At 40.5% G+C, this 14,294-nt stretch overlaps 1 protein-coding gene across 2 annotated transcripts in view; it reads left to right on the top strand.

Annotated features, from left to right (window-relative positions):
- LOC119729183 (GATOR complex protein DEPDC5-like) overlaps positions 1–14,294 on the top strand; it is a 70,086-nt gene that overhangs the window by 38,180 nt on the left and 17,612 nt on the right. For both annotated transcript variants that reach the window (XM_038201734.1, XM_038201725.1), the window contains exons 15-23: positions 452–656; positions 2,831–3,064; positions 4,399–4,752; positions 5,318–5,443; positions 6,745–6,944; positions 8,025–8,114; positions 9,086–9,177; positions 10,443–10,614; positions 13,184–13,393. In XM_038201734.1, coding sequence (XP_038057662.1) covers positions 452–656; positions 2,831–3,064; positions 4,399–4,752; positions 5,318–5,443; positions 6,745–6,944; positions 8,025–8,114; positions 9,086–9,177; positions 10,443–10,614; positions 13,184–13,393 — 1,683 coding nt within the window. The remainder of the gene's footprint in view (positions 1–451; positions 657–2,830; positions 3,065–4,398; positions 4,753–5,317; positions 5,444–6,744; positions 6,945–8,024; positions 8,115–9,085; positions 9,178–10,442; positions 10,615–13,183; positions 13,394–14,294) is intronic.

Below are 14,294 nucleotides of genomic sequence, written 5' to 3'. Positions count from 1 at the left end.
AAGTTCAAGAAAAATGTATACCTCAGGCAAAATAAGAGATTTCTTTTTTAGTTGTTAGTACGCTCTATAATTTGTCAACGGTATGGAGGATTGTTTATCCTGAAAGAATATTGTTGAATCTTAGGATACCTAATTGGCTTATTTTAACCCCAACCCATCAAATCCCAACGGCATGTTTTGTTGGAATCTGTCTGGATGGGTACAGTACCCCTAAACTGACAGTCTTTTACATTGGGTTGGCACACCTCCAGAATCAAAGTCAAAAACATGTGTGTGCAGTTTCCCATATGGTGTTGGAATTTGCCAGGATGGGTATGGTACCTAGTAAATTATGCTAGGGAGTTAACGTTAATCTAAGAGGATTACAGACTCTTTGCAGGAACAGAAGATGGCACATTCCTTTCTTTCTGGTTTTTAACTTTTGTTAGAAATGTATGCATTGATTTATTAGGAGGAATCCCCATGTCAACCCAGCAAGAAGTTGAAGGAGTCAAAGGTCACTGGCATTGTGACCTTCAACACTGAACCCACCGATTCACACAACCATCCCTTGGTATCCCAATCAACATCATCAACCGCTATTCCCATTCCAGAGCGGCCAAATCTCGTTGCTCCCTCTGTTTCTGTAACGGCAGCTGCCAGATTGCTTCAAGAAAGTGAGTCAGTCATATAAGTTTTTCAAAAAAATTCAGAAATATAGTTATTTATTGCATTGAATCATTTTTGTTTTGTCAGTTTATACCAGGCCAATATAAAAAGTAATCAAAAATAATGAGTTAGTATTGGCATTAAGCAACACTTGTCAGCTTTCCATAAATATCTTACTTAGGCCGAAAAAAAAATACTTCTGCTTCCGATTACATGCCTTTAAAAAATAGGGTCGGTCGGTCGGAAATTTTTTTTTTTGCCAATTGTTTTTATGCAGATTGAATGGGGTATTCAATTATATGCGAAGTTTTAGCCTGAACTATTTCCATTGCACTACGAAAGCTATACACAAAATGGCCACAAAAAGTAAATAAAACCTACCTTAATTATTGTCAATATATTTACGTTCGATAATTTGTAAAAAATAATGGAAAATTCAGGCCGTTCGCATCATATGCACAACGCTAGTCAAGACAGGAAGCTGGCCAAAACTCCGAAGTGTGTGATGCACTGTGCATGTGTGGCGCGCGGCCAACAGACCTCATTTTACGGTCGAAAATTTCGGGAAACACGCTGCATGTATCACTCCAAATACGAGTAGTGCGATATCAAAATGAACTTTTGAACACGGAAAATGCATACACAGACAAGCTAGATCAATTCTGTGAATTAACTTGCAAAAATGTTCTTTCTCCATCGGTGTTTTCTTGGCATTTTTACGATGTCGAATCCGACCAGTTGACAGTGCACGTGCCCAATGCATAGCCATGCTAGCGCTATCGATCGCATAGCCATGACAGACTGGTTACCGCATTTTCATCATGTCTTCTAAATTAGCCCCTGTGCGGCGTGGCGGGAACCAGTCGTCGCTGCATTGAGCTAGGTTTACGCACGTGATTATAGTCACCGTGACATCGAATTGCAAAGAAAAAAAAGTTGTAAAAATAACGGAGGTTTCTTTTGAAAAAAATAGCGAATGTAAGTAAGAAAACAAATAAATACAAGCATTTTTTTGACGCAAAGGGGTTGTTGAGAGGTATTTTGTGAAGACAGAAAAGACAACAGGTTTTTATTTTTATTTATTCAATCATTATTTTATTTATTTTTTGGAATTGCTGATAACATTTTTAGGGTCGCAGCCTAAAAATAGGGTCGGTCGGGTAACCGGAAGCAGAAGTATTATTTTTTGTGGCCTAATATCATGTTGGTATGGGAAACTAGTTTTGAAATGTTGAAAAAAAATGGACAAAAATGGTCATGGACAAGATGTATTTCTTCAAGAACCAACAATGTATGCAATTAGTGCACCTACAACATGTGTACCTCCTGCACCCAATTTCACAAAGCGCAGCGACGCGTCGCAACCTGAGTTGCAATGTGTAACACGTCGCAACTTGTGACATGTCGTATGATCTATTTCATGAAAATTCTGATGTGTTGAACGCATCTTCAGCTCCTTGACAACGGCTTAAAACATGTCGCAAGTTACAACGTATCTGTTGGTCATCACAAAATAAGAAGCATCCTTTTCTGAGCAAGTTTTATGCCATAAACATCACATAAACAAGATTGTAATACCGAGACATTGTGTGGAAAGTTGTAAATAGAAAATTCATTAAATAACTATGAATTAGCCTGGAATATTGCAGTTGAAATTTCAAAGTAGCTCTACAGTCCACTGAGAGAGAGTTTTCCTTTAAAATTGCATCATATGTCTGCCATTTTGTTTTACATTTTAAAAATTTTCGAGAGGAGAATATCGGACGACTATTTACTGTGCGCTGAATAAATACATAAAACAGTCACCGAATTGTGCTATAAATACACCTACGATGCATCGCACTTACAACGTGTTTTGTGAAATGCATCTAAGCTGCGACACGTCGTAGGGATACGATGCATCGCAGCGCTGCGATGCTTCATAAGGTATGATGTGTTTCATGAATCGGGTGCTTGTCTATCCTTTCAGCACAGTCAACAGGGACTTTTTTATTTGAAAATTTATAGTATCTCAAAACCGGATCGGCCTAAAACCTGGCAAAAGATATTCTTAGCTTTTGTTTTCAAATCAGTAGTGCACGATCATCCATGACTACGAAAGTGCAAATTGTTATAACGGTCATCAATTGACACTTAACCCAACAGTTCTTGATCACCTGTTCAAATTTATGTGTGTTGTTAGCCTCTATCAGCCGTAGTGTTGGGGATGCACATATTACCGAGCACCGATCCAGTAACACGCCAGTGAACTTCACGGATGTGATTGTTGGTAGTGCTAACGCCATCCATAATCTTGCGTCTGGCAGTCCAAATCATCAGTTTGTGTATCGGACCCTGATCAATCCATTTGCTCCATCCACCATGGCCATTCGACTGACATCAAATAGGAGGAGATGGACTCATACCTTTCCACCAGGTACTGTGTGTTTGTTGAAAGAACAGTCATTTTATGTTAAATGATATCAGAATTTTCAATAATCAATATATCGGAAATCCAATATCGAGAAAATTCTATATATCGATTATCCCATGTAAAAGTTACCGGTAGAGACCATAAAGTTGACACTTTAAATTCTATTTTTATTGTAATTTTTTTTTTAACTTAAGTCCCAATTTTCCACGGCTTTCTCTGGAGCATATTGCTCAAACTTTTTAAAACAAATCTCAGCACTGAGAGTTTGTCCAGAACGGGCGTTTTCTTATGAGGTTTTTACATTGGGGGAGACCGCGAATTCCAGCGAACGCAGAGCACAAAGCGACGCCGCTTGGCCTTTAGCGATTTTGGCATTTTGGTATTTTTATTTTTGAGTCACAAGCACAAGTTGCCGCCAAGTTTTATTTCATTAGACAGCAAACATTAAACTCAAAGTAAAAACACAAACGGGATATTTATTTTGAAGATAATCTGACGAAAATGTCGATATTTTGATATGATTTTAAAAAGTGCTATTGGGGATTTGATCCCCAATAGCACTTTATTAGAATGGAATTTAATAGAATTATATAAAATAATCGAGTAATATCGATATATTGACGGTGCTTAAAGTAAAGTATTCAATTGAAAGTAACACATGTAAAAAGATGATGACACTTTGTGACTACTCACAAGAGCTTCAGAGAAGAATGGCATCCTAAAAGCTGTAAAAGTACAGTCTTATTGTACCAATAAGCCAACAAGTTAATAAATCGGATTTCAGTGTAGCCTTTGTGAGATTCTGTACTGGACTTGAAATTTTTTTTTTGCGTAAGCACAGTGCATGCCCTTCACACTTTGCACACTGTGCCATGTGCCAATTTGTTTGATGCAAGTATGCCGATTATTATTATTACTATTGCAAATGATACCATTTGGGAGACACTTTAGCGTGGGAGGTTCACCTTTGGGAGACGTGGAATTTGGGAGACATTTCAATGTCTCGCTAATGCCTCAGCTCCTATTTAGAGGCAAAATGTTATCGTCGCAATAGGCTAGATCGATTGCTCATGGTCCAGTTAGTAACAATACCGAAATTCGTGGGGTAGGATAAGGGAAATTGGGGTTAGGGGTCAGGAAAGTTGGATATTAGTTGTGCACAAGTCTATGGCAATGTCTCCCTAATGGTATATTTTTTGGATACATTATTATTATTATTATTTTTAGTATTATAAACAATGGCTTACCACAGTTAACACAGAGAGCCTTGGCGTGGATGTTTATTTGAAATTCCTCTTTACAGTATTTAAGACAGCGAATGTGTCTCATCTCTTTAGGTCCATCAGGAGAGACTATGCAGCCCCATCATCGTCGATGGACTACCAGCGAAGGAGACACAGACATGCATCCCTCCTGCACCCCAGCGGGTCTCTCAGAATCCATCTCAGCACCTGCCAATCACCCAGCCTCTCCTAGACAGCTCAGTCCAATATCTAGACTCTTACCCTCTCCCTCTAGGCATGGTCCTGCCCCTCCAAGACTGGCCCCTCCAGCCGTCAGTGGCATTCCCAAATCCGGCAGCGCATCTAGTCTGGGTAGTGAGGGATCTGGGTCTGGTAACCCAGCTCAGCACATCATAGCATCCAGACCGACTATAACTCACCGACAGAGTGGCAACTTACCCGACACTGGTAAACAAGAATTTATATATTTATGTTTTATTTTTCTGCTTCCATGTGGCAAAATCTGTTTTGTGACTTTGTGTGGTTTTGAAAAGAACTGGAGGCTACGCAACGTTTAGGACAGTGTGCTCGGCTTGTCATCAGGAGACTGTCCGAAACGTTGAGTACCCTCCGGTTCTTTTGGTGCTACCGCAAACAACTTATCTTATTATTACCCTTCACTATGTAAACCTTCAAATCTTGTCTTTTCTGCTTCCTGTGTAGTCAATATTTCCCCCAATCAGTGATGTACCTCGTTATGTATGTACTACACGGTTGGATTCTGATGAACTCACTGGTGGATTCTGATGGACTCAGGACACCAATATTTTTTTGCATGACAAAATTGATGGATTTTGGCAGATTCAGGGTACTTTCTTGTAAAAATACCCAAGGGGTTAGGGTTAAATAACTGAAGTGAAAAGCTAAATCCGAATTTCTTTCTTCCCGATATGCAATTCCATTCCAGTGGTGTTACCAAACTCTGTTGTCCAGTGATAAACGATACATGGCTGTAAGATGTTTCTCTTGATAGGGGCCCGTTATGATGGAGGTTCAAGGACCAGTCCTGCTAGTGATTCATTCAGGACGTTGATGCGAAGTACCAGTGGAGTTTGGGGTGTCACAGGCGAACAAGAATGGACTCCTTTTATACAGACAGGTACCAGTATTACTCGTGGGAGTCATAGTTGTTAGAGGAATACTTAGTGATTGTCGCAGAGGAAAAAGTTTAGCAGGACGGCATAGCAACCAACTGTCATGGCTGCGAGTGTTTAGGCACAAGTTGACGAATGAGGCTGTTCCATGAAAACAAGGATTTTATTTTGCATTCCTAAATGCCTAAGACAGTTTACCCATTTCTGGTTAAGCCTTCACAATCCACACGTAGACATGTACAGTACTAGCAGTGAGTCGGTATTTCAAAGTCCTAGATTCACCCTACTTTGGTACATCTGCGTTGTGCGCCACATCACACAGTACGCAGCAATCTCCATATAAGGAGTTGTTTGCCAGAGGGCCTTACCATTATATAGCAAGAGGGGTGTTCTGTTGAACAAAATTGTTGGAAATGTATAATTTTTTACTCTCGTGGACCGAAAAGTTTTGTTTTTTTGATCGAAAGGGTACTTATTTTAACCTGCTAATTTGTTTGATGGAGGGATTTTCCATCTACTTATTGTGCCTTTTAACCAAAGAGCTATATTAAATTACTAGTGCGCTAACTCAATGTACAATGTACAAAGTAATGCCTGATGGGCGCATCCATGTGTGTACACAAACTATGAAGAACTAGAAATTGTGTACGTATTTTGTACGCCTATTTGCATATCTGCATTTGTATTCCATACCGGTGCGTTATCGAAGCCAATACGCCCAAAACCGAAACGCACCATCAGCAAATGAGCGTGTCATTTTGCTCTACGCAAACAGCGCAACGCGTGCGCATCCCTCCGCTGCAGATGCTTTTTGCTGTGACGTTTTTTTAACTATCATGACACGCTTAAGTTGTTTGCGCATGTTTTGCGTTGCATTTATAGTACACTTTCAAATCAATCCATCTCATTTCATTATGTTCCACAAACACGCACATGAGTTCAAAATGTCTGCGCCCAGCATGGCTTCAAAGCGTCTCCGCGCGCAAGAATGAGGAGTTAGCGCTCTAGTAATTTAACTGAACAAAATGGAGCAACTGAACAAAATGGAGCAATGGGGTGATCACATGAGCCACTTGTATTGATACAGTACTAATCAATGTTCGCTTGCTTTATAGCTTAATTTGGTATCTTATTCACACAAAGAGGGAAAAAGTTAAAATAAAACAAATTATCTGGTTTAGGAAGTAATACTTAACACTACCAGCAACAGATAAGATTTTGAAACTGCCGGACAGTTTGGAACAATTATAGATTGAGAATACTTTTGGTTTCCCCGAATGACAGGCTGACATTGTTTTCTTGCCAGGAATGGACTGGAAATCGTTGACAGCCACTGCCTGTTTCCCTATTACCACTGACTACTACCCAGATAGCCTGACCGTCGAGAAACAGTTCATGGAGAACAATTACGAGCTTCTAGCAGATGACCACGATGAGGCAGCAGGGGGACAGAGACAGACAGGCGAGGGCGTCTTTCAGGAGATTATATCACAACGACTGATGCAGGTTGGTTGGGTAGACTGGTGACCTGACTTCATATCACATATGTGTACATGAGGAAACGTACACCAGAAGAGTTTCTGAATTTGTAATGGTTGATATGAGCCTGACAATATAAGTTATCCTGCGAGTGCGAGTGGAACGCGAAATAATGTAGTGCGTCTGTGTGCGTCTGTCAGCGGGAATGTCGCTCGCATCTTGGATTGTTATACCTCTGTCTTGAATACTGTATTTTCATTGGCCTAGAATGATCACATGTTAAGTTTATAAAAAGTCATGGCACACTCCCTGTGGGATATCACCTACATGTACGTGATATCCCATAGGGAGTGTGCTATGACATTGTACGTACAGTACGTACGGTATGAAATGCTACAAGTATCGTTGGTACCCATGCTATTTTCGCCATGTTTTCACACATGAGTGGGAGCAGCGAACTAGCAGACGATCAGCTGTTTCGAGCACGCGACATGCATGTGAGTTGACATTCGATTGTCATGATTGTTGTGTCTACTGCCGTTTTTTTTTCGTGATTGTTACATCACAATCCAAAGAATCCAAGACAGAGGCTTAACCAAACAATTGTCAAACTGCTGTGATGTGGGATATAATGTTTTGAACACCCTTGGGACCCATAGCAGGAGCAGTCGACAATTGTTAAAAGGTCAATATGCAGGATGCGATATGGACCGGCGATATGGTATAATATCACACTGTTGTTGCCATGGATCAACCAATCAGGATCGAGTATACAAGTTTGCTTGAAGATAACAGTGCTTGGCCTTGTTGTTCTTTAGTTTGTAAACAAGTGGAATAAGTTCAGAGCCTATTCGTGCATGTTAAAATATTGAAAAAAGTTGAAAGGTCACGAGGCCAACTGTATTTTAAGTGAGAAGTATTGAGTCTGTGTGAAAACTAGTTATTGTGGCAACAAACTAAAAACATGGCCGCAATCATTGTAATGATGGTAATACAATGTTGATACATTTTTTGATGTATTATTTTCTCTGAAATGTATTATAGTGTAATATTTGAGAGAATACCCATCTCAGCATACAAGATAAGTGTCTCTTATCATTCATTCAGGGATTCCAAATGGTTGTAGTTCCCAAATCCTTTTTATCCATCGTACAAGGTCGCCGAAGTAAAGACATCCTGGTCACAGATCCAAACAAGGTAGGGTTTGCAAAGCATTTTCGTCAAGTGAAATTTACATGAATATTAGGGCTCTACAAAATGTTTTGTATGTACAACAAATGTAGGGGCCCTGTACAAAGCCACATCTACATCATGGGCATTGTCAAAGCAATATGTACATGTATTGGTGGTGTTATCACAAATGTTCTGATAGAACCACAGCAGGCAGTAATTCAAAGAGAAATCCTTTTCTGATATTCACTGACATGCCAGGACGTCAAACAGTCAGATTTGGTGGTTGTACATCTGACGTCAGGGTGCACTGTCCATACAGGGTGCATGAGATTTAACACTATCTGACACTAGGTGGCGCTGTTTTTGTATGGCTCTTCTGGGTCCAGACCAGTAAATAGGCCCAAAATTGCCAAATCACGATTTGCATGCCCTCAAATTCTTCAGTATTAGAGCATTTTGTGGGCCATGAATTTGAGGGTTTGTGAAAAAAGCAGGGTGGAAGCCGTGCACAAGACTCTTAGTTTGCATTTGTGTGAAATTTAAATGAAATTAGGCACAAAAAGCGCTCTATTTTGCAATGGAGCGTAGGCATCATTTTTCAAAATGGCGATTTTGACTATTTTTTAGGGGTGATCATCTCCGGATGCAAATTCCTCCCAAAAGTTATCAGATTACCCCTAAAAAAAATTGAACAGAGAAAATAAGAAAACAAAATGAAATAAGCTTTAATTTGATGCCTGTCTTGAACACCATGGAGAGTTGTGAGTATTGTTAATAATTTTGGGAAGTGTGCATAAGTACCATTGAGGTCTATGGCAGTCTATTTACTGGTCTGGAACCTTTTCTGCCAACACACTTTGGTAACCAGAATGGTGCTTTTGTGGATGCATTCCCATGTGATCCTCAGTATGTACTCAGCATAATTGTTACGTATTTTGTGGCCAATTTGACTATTTTCCAAAATCTAGTTTTTTCTTGGTTATTGTTCATTCCAGCATGAGTACGTACTCAGTATTGGTCGCATCTTCCACAAACTGGTACTCCATCCTCACCAAAGAGCAATCTCGGTTACTGTGTACAAACCAAGGTAAGGCCAGATGTTTTCTTCTTCCACATCCCTCCAAATCCACTGGGAGGCTTTGGAGGATTTTATTTTAGATCGGAGGAAAGGAGGTGCTCAATGCCCCATGAAATACAAGTTCTCTATTTTTGTGACTCGGAACAGTAGAGTTGTGCAAGAATTTACGAGGCGAACTTAGCATGAATCTACAGTTCCTCGTCCATTCTTTACAACAGAATGTGCCATGTGGTTCCTGTACAGTAATTTGGAGGATTCCGGAGGTTCTTTGTAAAATTTATTGTACAATCTCAAAAAAGGGTTAATACACAGTTGTAGCACCATTGGTGTAATGACTTGATTTAAAGCTATAGTCCATCATTTGCAGCTATCCAAAAAGTAACTGGCGTAATTATTGTTGAAAAACATACTTGGTTGAAAGACAGTAAGGGGACTAAACTTCCTGTGAAATTATTCTTTCTGGCAAGCTGTCATTTTGAGGTATTCAGCGAAAGAAGGCCTTTCCAACGGTGCGTCTTAGGACGCACCATTGGAAATTTCCGTTAGTAGTTCGTTTCTTTATTCAGCGAAGTGCGCGCAAGCATTGACACGACGCACATGGGCGCGCAGTTGCTATATTTCGTCAGATCAGTGCGCGACATCGCGTAGCTGCAATCGGCTCAGTGAGAACGTGTCACGGACGCTGAATTCAGGCCCAATTTAAAACATGATTCAGCAACTTTTGATTTGAAATTGAGATCCTAAATGCTGTTTTTCTCGGAATATACAGCTGAAGCTGAGCTGAAACTTCAGCAGGTTAGTTGTGCAGTACCCTTCTTTAGATTTTGAGCTGTTTTGTTGCTTCAAATGAACAAAATGCACAAATTACAAATGATGGACTATATAGGCAATGATATGGCTCATGGGTTTTAAACTAATTTTTCTGTAAAAATAGATGGAAAATGGAAAGATGATTTTTCGTCTTTTCTTCTCTGTTGCCCAAATTTGGAGATGCTTTATATGAATTCGGAAAAGGAAATTTTAACTTGAGGAATAATAAATATGACATTTCAACAAATTTGATGTAGGAAAACCTGTACTTTTTGTGCAAATGTAGACTAAATTGTAGCTTATTAGCAATTATGTGTGATCATGTCAGAAACAGTTTAACAAAATGAAATAGTCTTCTTGAAAACCCAAGAGCTCTTAACCTTGTAATTTCGCTTGCAGATTACTGCAGCTTATTCTGATTCTGAGAGTGATTGATTTGATTTTGCTCATTTCACATATTGTAGGCATCTGACTATTTCTCGTCCAGTCTACTACACCTATCAGCTATGGTCGGCTCACAACTCTGGCTATCAGCCATCTAGCGTTAACTTCCAACCCTACATGCTGGAGAACTTCAACTGGAACTATCTCGATAACTACGTGTCCTCAAAAGGAATTGACTTTGGCCCTATGGAGGTGAGGCAGAGTTTGACCTCAACTATTTGTTTCACTAGCCAGCTGGGCTACTGAAACAGGCTCGTAACTAGCCTGAGGGCTGTTTCACTAGCGCACATGCTTTCCTTTTATAGAGTGTCCTAATAAACAACAATGTGCATACATGTACATGTAAAATGTGTATCCTGAGGCAATCTTGTCAGTGTTTTTGATAAACAGATCTAATAGTTTAACCCTAAACAGGTAAAGAAATAAGACACAAATTGATACAGGTTTGCTTTCTGAATTGAATGATTTATTTCTTCCTGTCCTTTCATCTGTGCTGTAGCCCAATAATTTTTGGCTCACCAGCCGGGCTACTTAAGGAATAGTTTAACAAGCCCGCTGCTGTTTTGACTAGCATTTGACTAACGGGTTTCCACTAACTTCGAACCCTGGGTGAGGTTGTCTGTTTGAAAGAGTGTAATTTTGTTTGGTTTAATACTTTTACAAATTAGGTTAATGCAACTATTATTTAATACTCTTACAAATTAGGTTAATGCAACTTTTATTTGACTACATGCCCCACTCTGGGGAAGACCAACTTTGCATAGGTATAGCTTCCAGGCACTTACAATGGCCTTTAGTTTACTCAATCCCACCGCTGCCACCAAAATTTGTAACGGACCAAGCGGTAATGTAATTAAGCTGACAGGAAGTCGCTGCTTTTTTAGGAGCGCCTTTTAGGAGCGACTAGACGCGCCAGATGGTGAAAGATTGACTGTCGGATTCGTTCAAAATGACTTGGGAGCGGCTTGATTTCAGACTTCGCTCTAGTCATGAGCCAAACTCAATGCAAATGTATGTAAATGTATTTCAGTAGTTACCTTCATAAATTAAGACTGCAGTCGATGTGTTTAACGCGCGACGCTGTGCTTAAAGCTAGAGTCCATCATTTGCAGCCATCCGAACAGTAACTGGTGTAATTATTGTTGAAAAACAAACTTGGTTGAAAGATAGTAAGGGGACTAAACTCCCTGTGAAATTATTCTTTCTGGGAAGCTGTCATTTTGAAGTAATCAACGAAAGAAGGCATTTCCAACGGTGATTCTTAAGAAGCACCATAGGAAAATTTAAATTAGTAGTTCGTTTTGTTATTCAGCGCAGCGCGCAAAAGTATTGGAACGACGCACACGCGCGCGCGGTTGTTGTCATTCGTCGGATCAGTGCGCGACGTCGCGTATAGCTGCAATTCAAAACAATTCAAAACATGAATCAGTAACTTTTGATTTGAAATTGGGATCTTAGAATGCTGTTTTTCTCGGAATGTACAGCTGAAGCTTAGCTGAAACTTCATCAGGTTAGTTGCTCAGTATCCTTCATTAGATTTTGAACTCTTTTGTTGCTTCAAACGAACAAAATGCACAAATTACAAATGATGGACTGTAGCTTTAAAATTTGAAAGTTTTCTTTTTGTAGAATTGATCCTCTTTCAAACTCGTCTTTATGTACGTAGCTCTTTCGTCCCTATACAACACACAATACATTTTTTTTTTGCGAAAAACCGAAATTTCCAGTATCCATATGGTACAGGCATCGTGCAGTCTTGAAAAATAAATGTTCGTACATGACGTGACGTGCAAAAGAGGGCGCGAGCGCACATGGCGTGCTAGCTGTCTTCGATATGTGCGCAGCACACTCTGAAAAGTCTATCAGCGTCATTCATACGTATTCTTCATACACGGCCAGGCGTTTAGTGAAGGAATGCGCTCGCAGCCCATATGCATCGATGGCGCTGCGCAATGTCGGCTTGTTGCTAAGATCGTGTGTTTGTTTGTGCACAATACTCCAGAGTATTAAGTTTGCCTGTCTGAAACCAAAAATTATTTGGGTTGATTTAAGTCGTTCCTAATCTTTTTGGTTTGGCGCGACGCAGGAACGCCTGTCTGAACCAGGGGTTACTCGAACAGGACTTGTACGACATGGGAAAGATATGGGCATCTTCAATGCCCAAGCCCTTAAAGCTCAAACTCTTTCAAGCAACAGTGGAGACAATCCTCCTATATGGCTGTGAGGCATGGACTCTGACAAAAACCATGGTTAAGAAACTGGATGGCACATACACCCGCATGTTGAGGAAGGTTCAGAACATTAGCTGGCAGGACCACGTCACCAATGTCCGGCTCTATGGAAAACTCCCTGCGCTCACGGAGAAGATCAAGGCGCGTAGGTTGCAGCTGCCACAGACACCCTGAGCTGCCTGCTAGTAAGCTCGTTGCTTGGGAACCAACGCATGGCAGACGAGAGCCTGGACGGCCAAGGACAACTATGTTAATGACGTTGATGCAGGATGCAGGAGTCGAGACGAAGGAGGAGTTGGCCAGCTGCATGGAGTCAAGGGAGGTGTGGCGCGTCAGGCATCGTTCCCGCCTCAAGACGGCCTCACGGCAACGTCTCGAGCCGACTTGATGATGATGATGACTTGTACCAAGCACCTGCTTACAAATTCTCTCAACTCACTGCTCTTGTTTATTAATTTGATATCAAAATCTGGAAGGTTCCCGGCAGTCTTTAATGAGATCATTTTTTTTAATGTTTTTTTTCTGTCTAGTCACTGAAGCTCTGGCGAAGCAGGTTCCTCCTCTTGCCAACAGTTTGCTCCAAGAAGAAGCGCATCCTTGAAGACCCTGCCGCTCACTTGGACATCTTCCCGGAGGTGGATAACCAGGAGGAGGCCCATCAACAAACTGAGGGATTTATCAAGTTCCTGGAGACGTTGAATAGGCTCCGTAGGCACCACAGTGGAGGTAGAAGGTCCAAGGTACTCATTGGTAGCTTGCCAATTCTGGTTCTGTGATTGTTTCAGAGTTTATCACATGACACTTGATGAACTAACAAAGAAACAATTTCCACCCTAGAAAAAAACTGGTGCAGTCTGGAGTAGAGTCGCATAATACTGATCGTGAATACGGAAGGCTGTCTGATATACACATGCAAAGTTCTATGCGAAGTAAATTTGATATTATGAAACAGTTATGATGAAACTCGCTTGTGTGTTCAACTTTTGCCAATTCACAGTGCAATTTCAGAAAAGTCCTGTTTGCATTCACTTTCTTGCTGAGTATGAGGCTGCCTTTATGCATGTGCTGTTGAATGGAATACGATTACTATCTTGTCTGCTTATTTGTTTTTCAAAATATATGTATCTCACCATCCCAAAGCCAACCTGACATTGGCATATAGATGTGTATAATTATAATAATAATTATAAATAATAACAATAATAATAATTACGGGGAATGGGTCATTTGGGAGACATTCCCATAGACTTGTGCACAAAATTTTTCCAACTTAAATGTGCCCTAACCCAATATTCCCTTGTCCTTTTTCCATGAATTTCGGTATTTTTACTAATTAGACCACGAGCAACAAATATAACCTGATTGCGACAGCAAAATTTTGCCTCTCAAGGGGGGCTGCGCCATTAGGGAGACAGGTATGTGTCTCCCTAAAAGCCGGTGTCTCACTATTATCGAAGAAATTACGATAACGTGTCTCCCTAATGGTACATTTGTAGGAATAAAAGTTTTTATAGAGAATTTCACACAGACGTCCCGAAGCGCAAGTAAAGAACTGCAGCACACAAGCAATGCAAAGTCCACATATCTGATTGCCAAATCTCTCTGCACACAAACTTCTACTTTAGATCAGCTCTGAAACAC

Source organism: Patiria miniata, unplaced genomic scaffold, assembly GCF_015706575.1.
Source record: "Patiria miniata isolate m_02_andy unplaced genomic scaffold, ASM1570657v1 HiC_scaffold_1, whole genome shotgun sequence".
In the NCBI taxonomy this organism is placed as follows: Eukaryota; Metazoa; Echinodermata; class Asteroidea; order Valvatida; family Asterinidae; genus Patiria; species Patiria miniata.
Note: the sequence above shows the minus strand (reverse complement) of the source record. Positions and strands in the feature narration are given on the sequence as shown.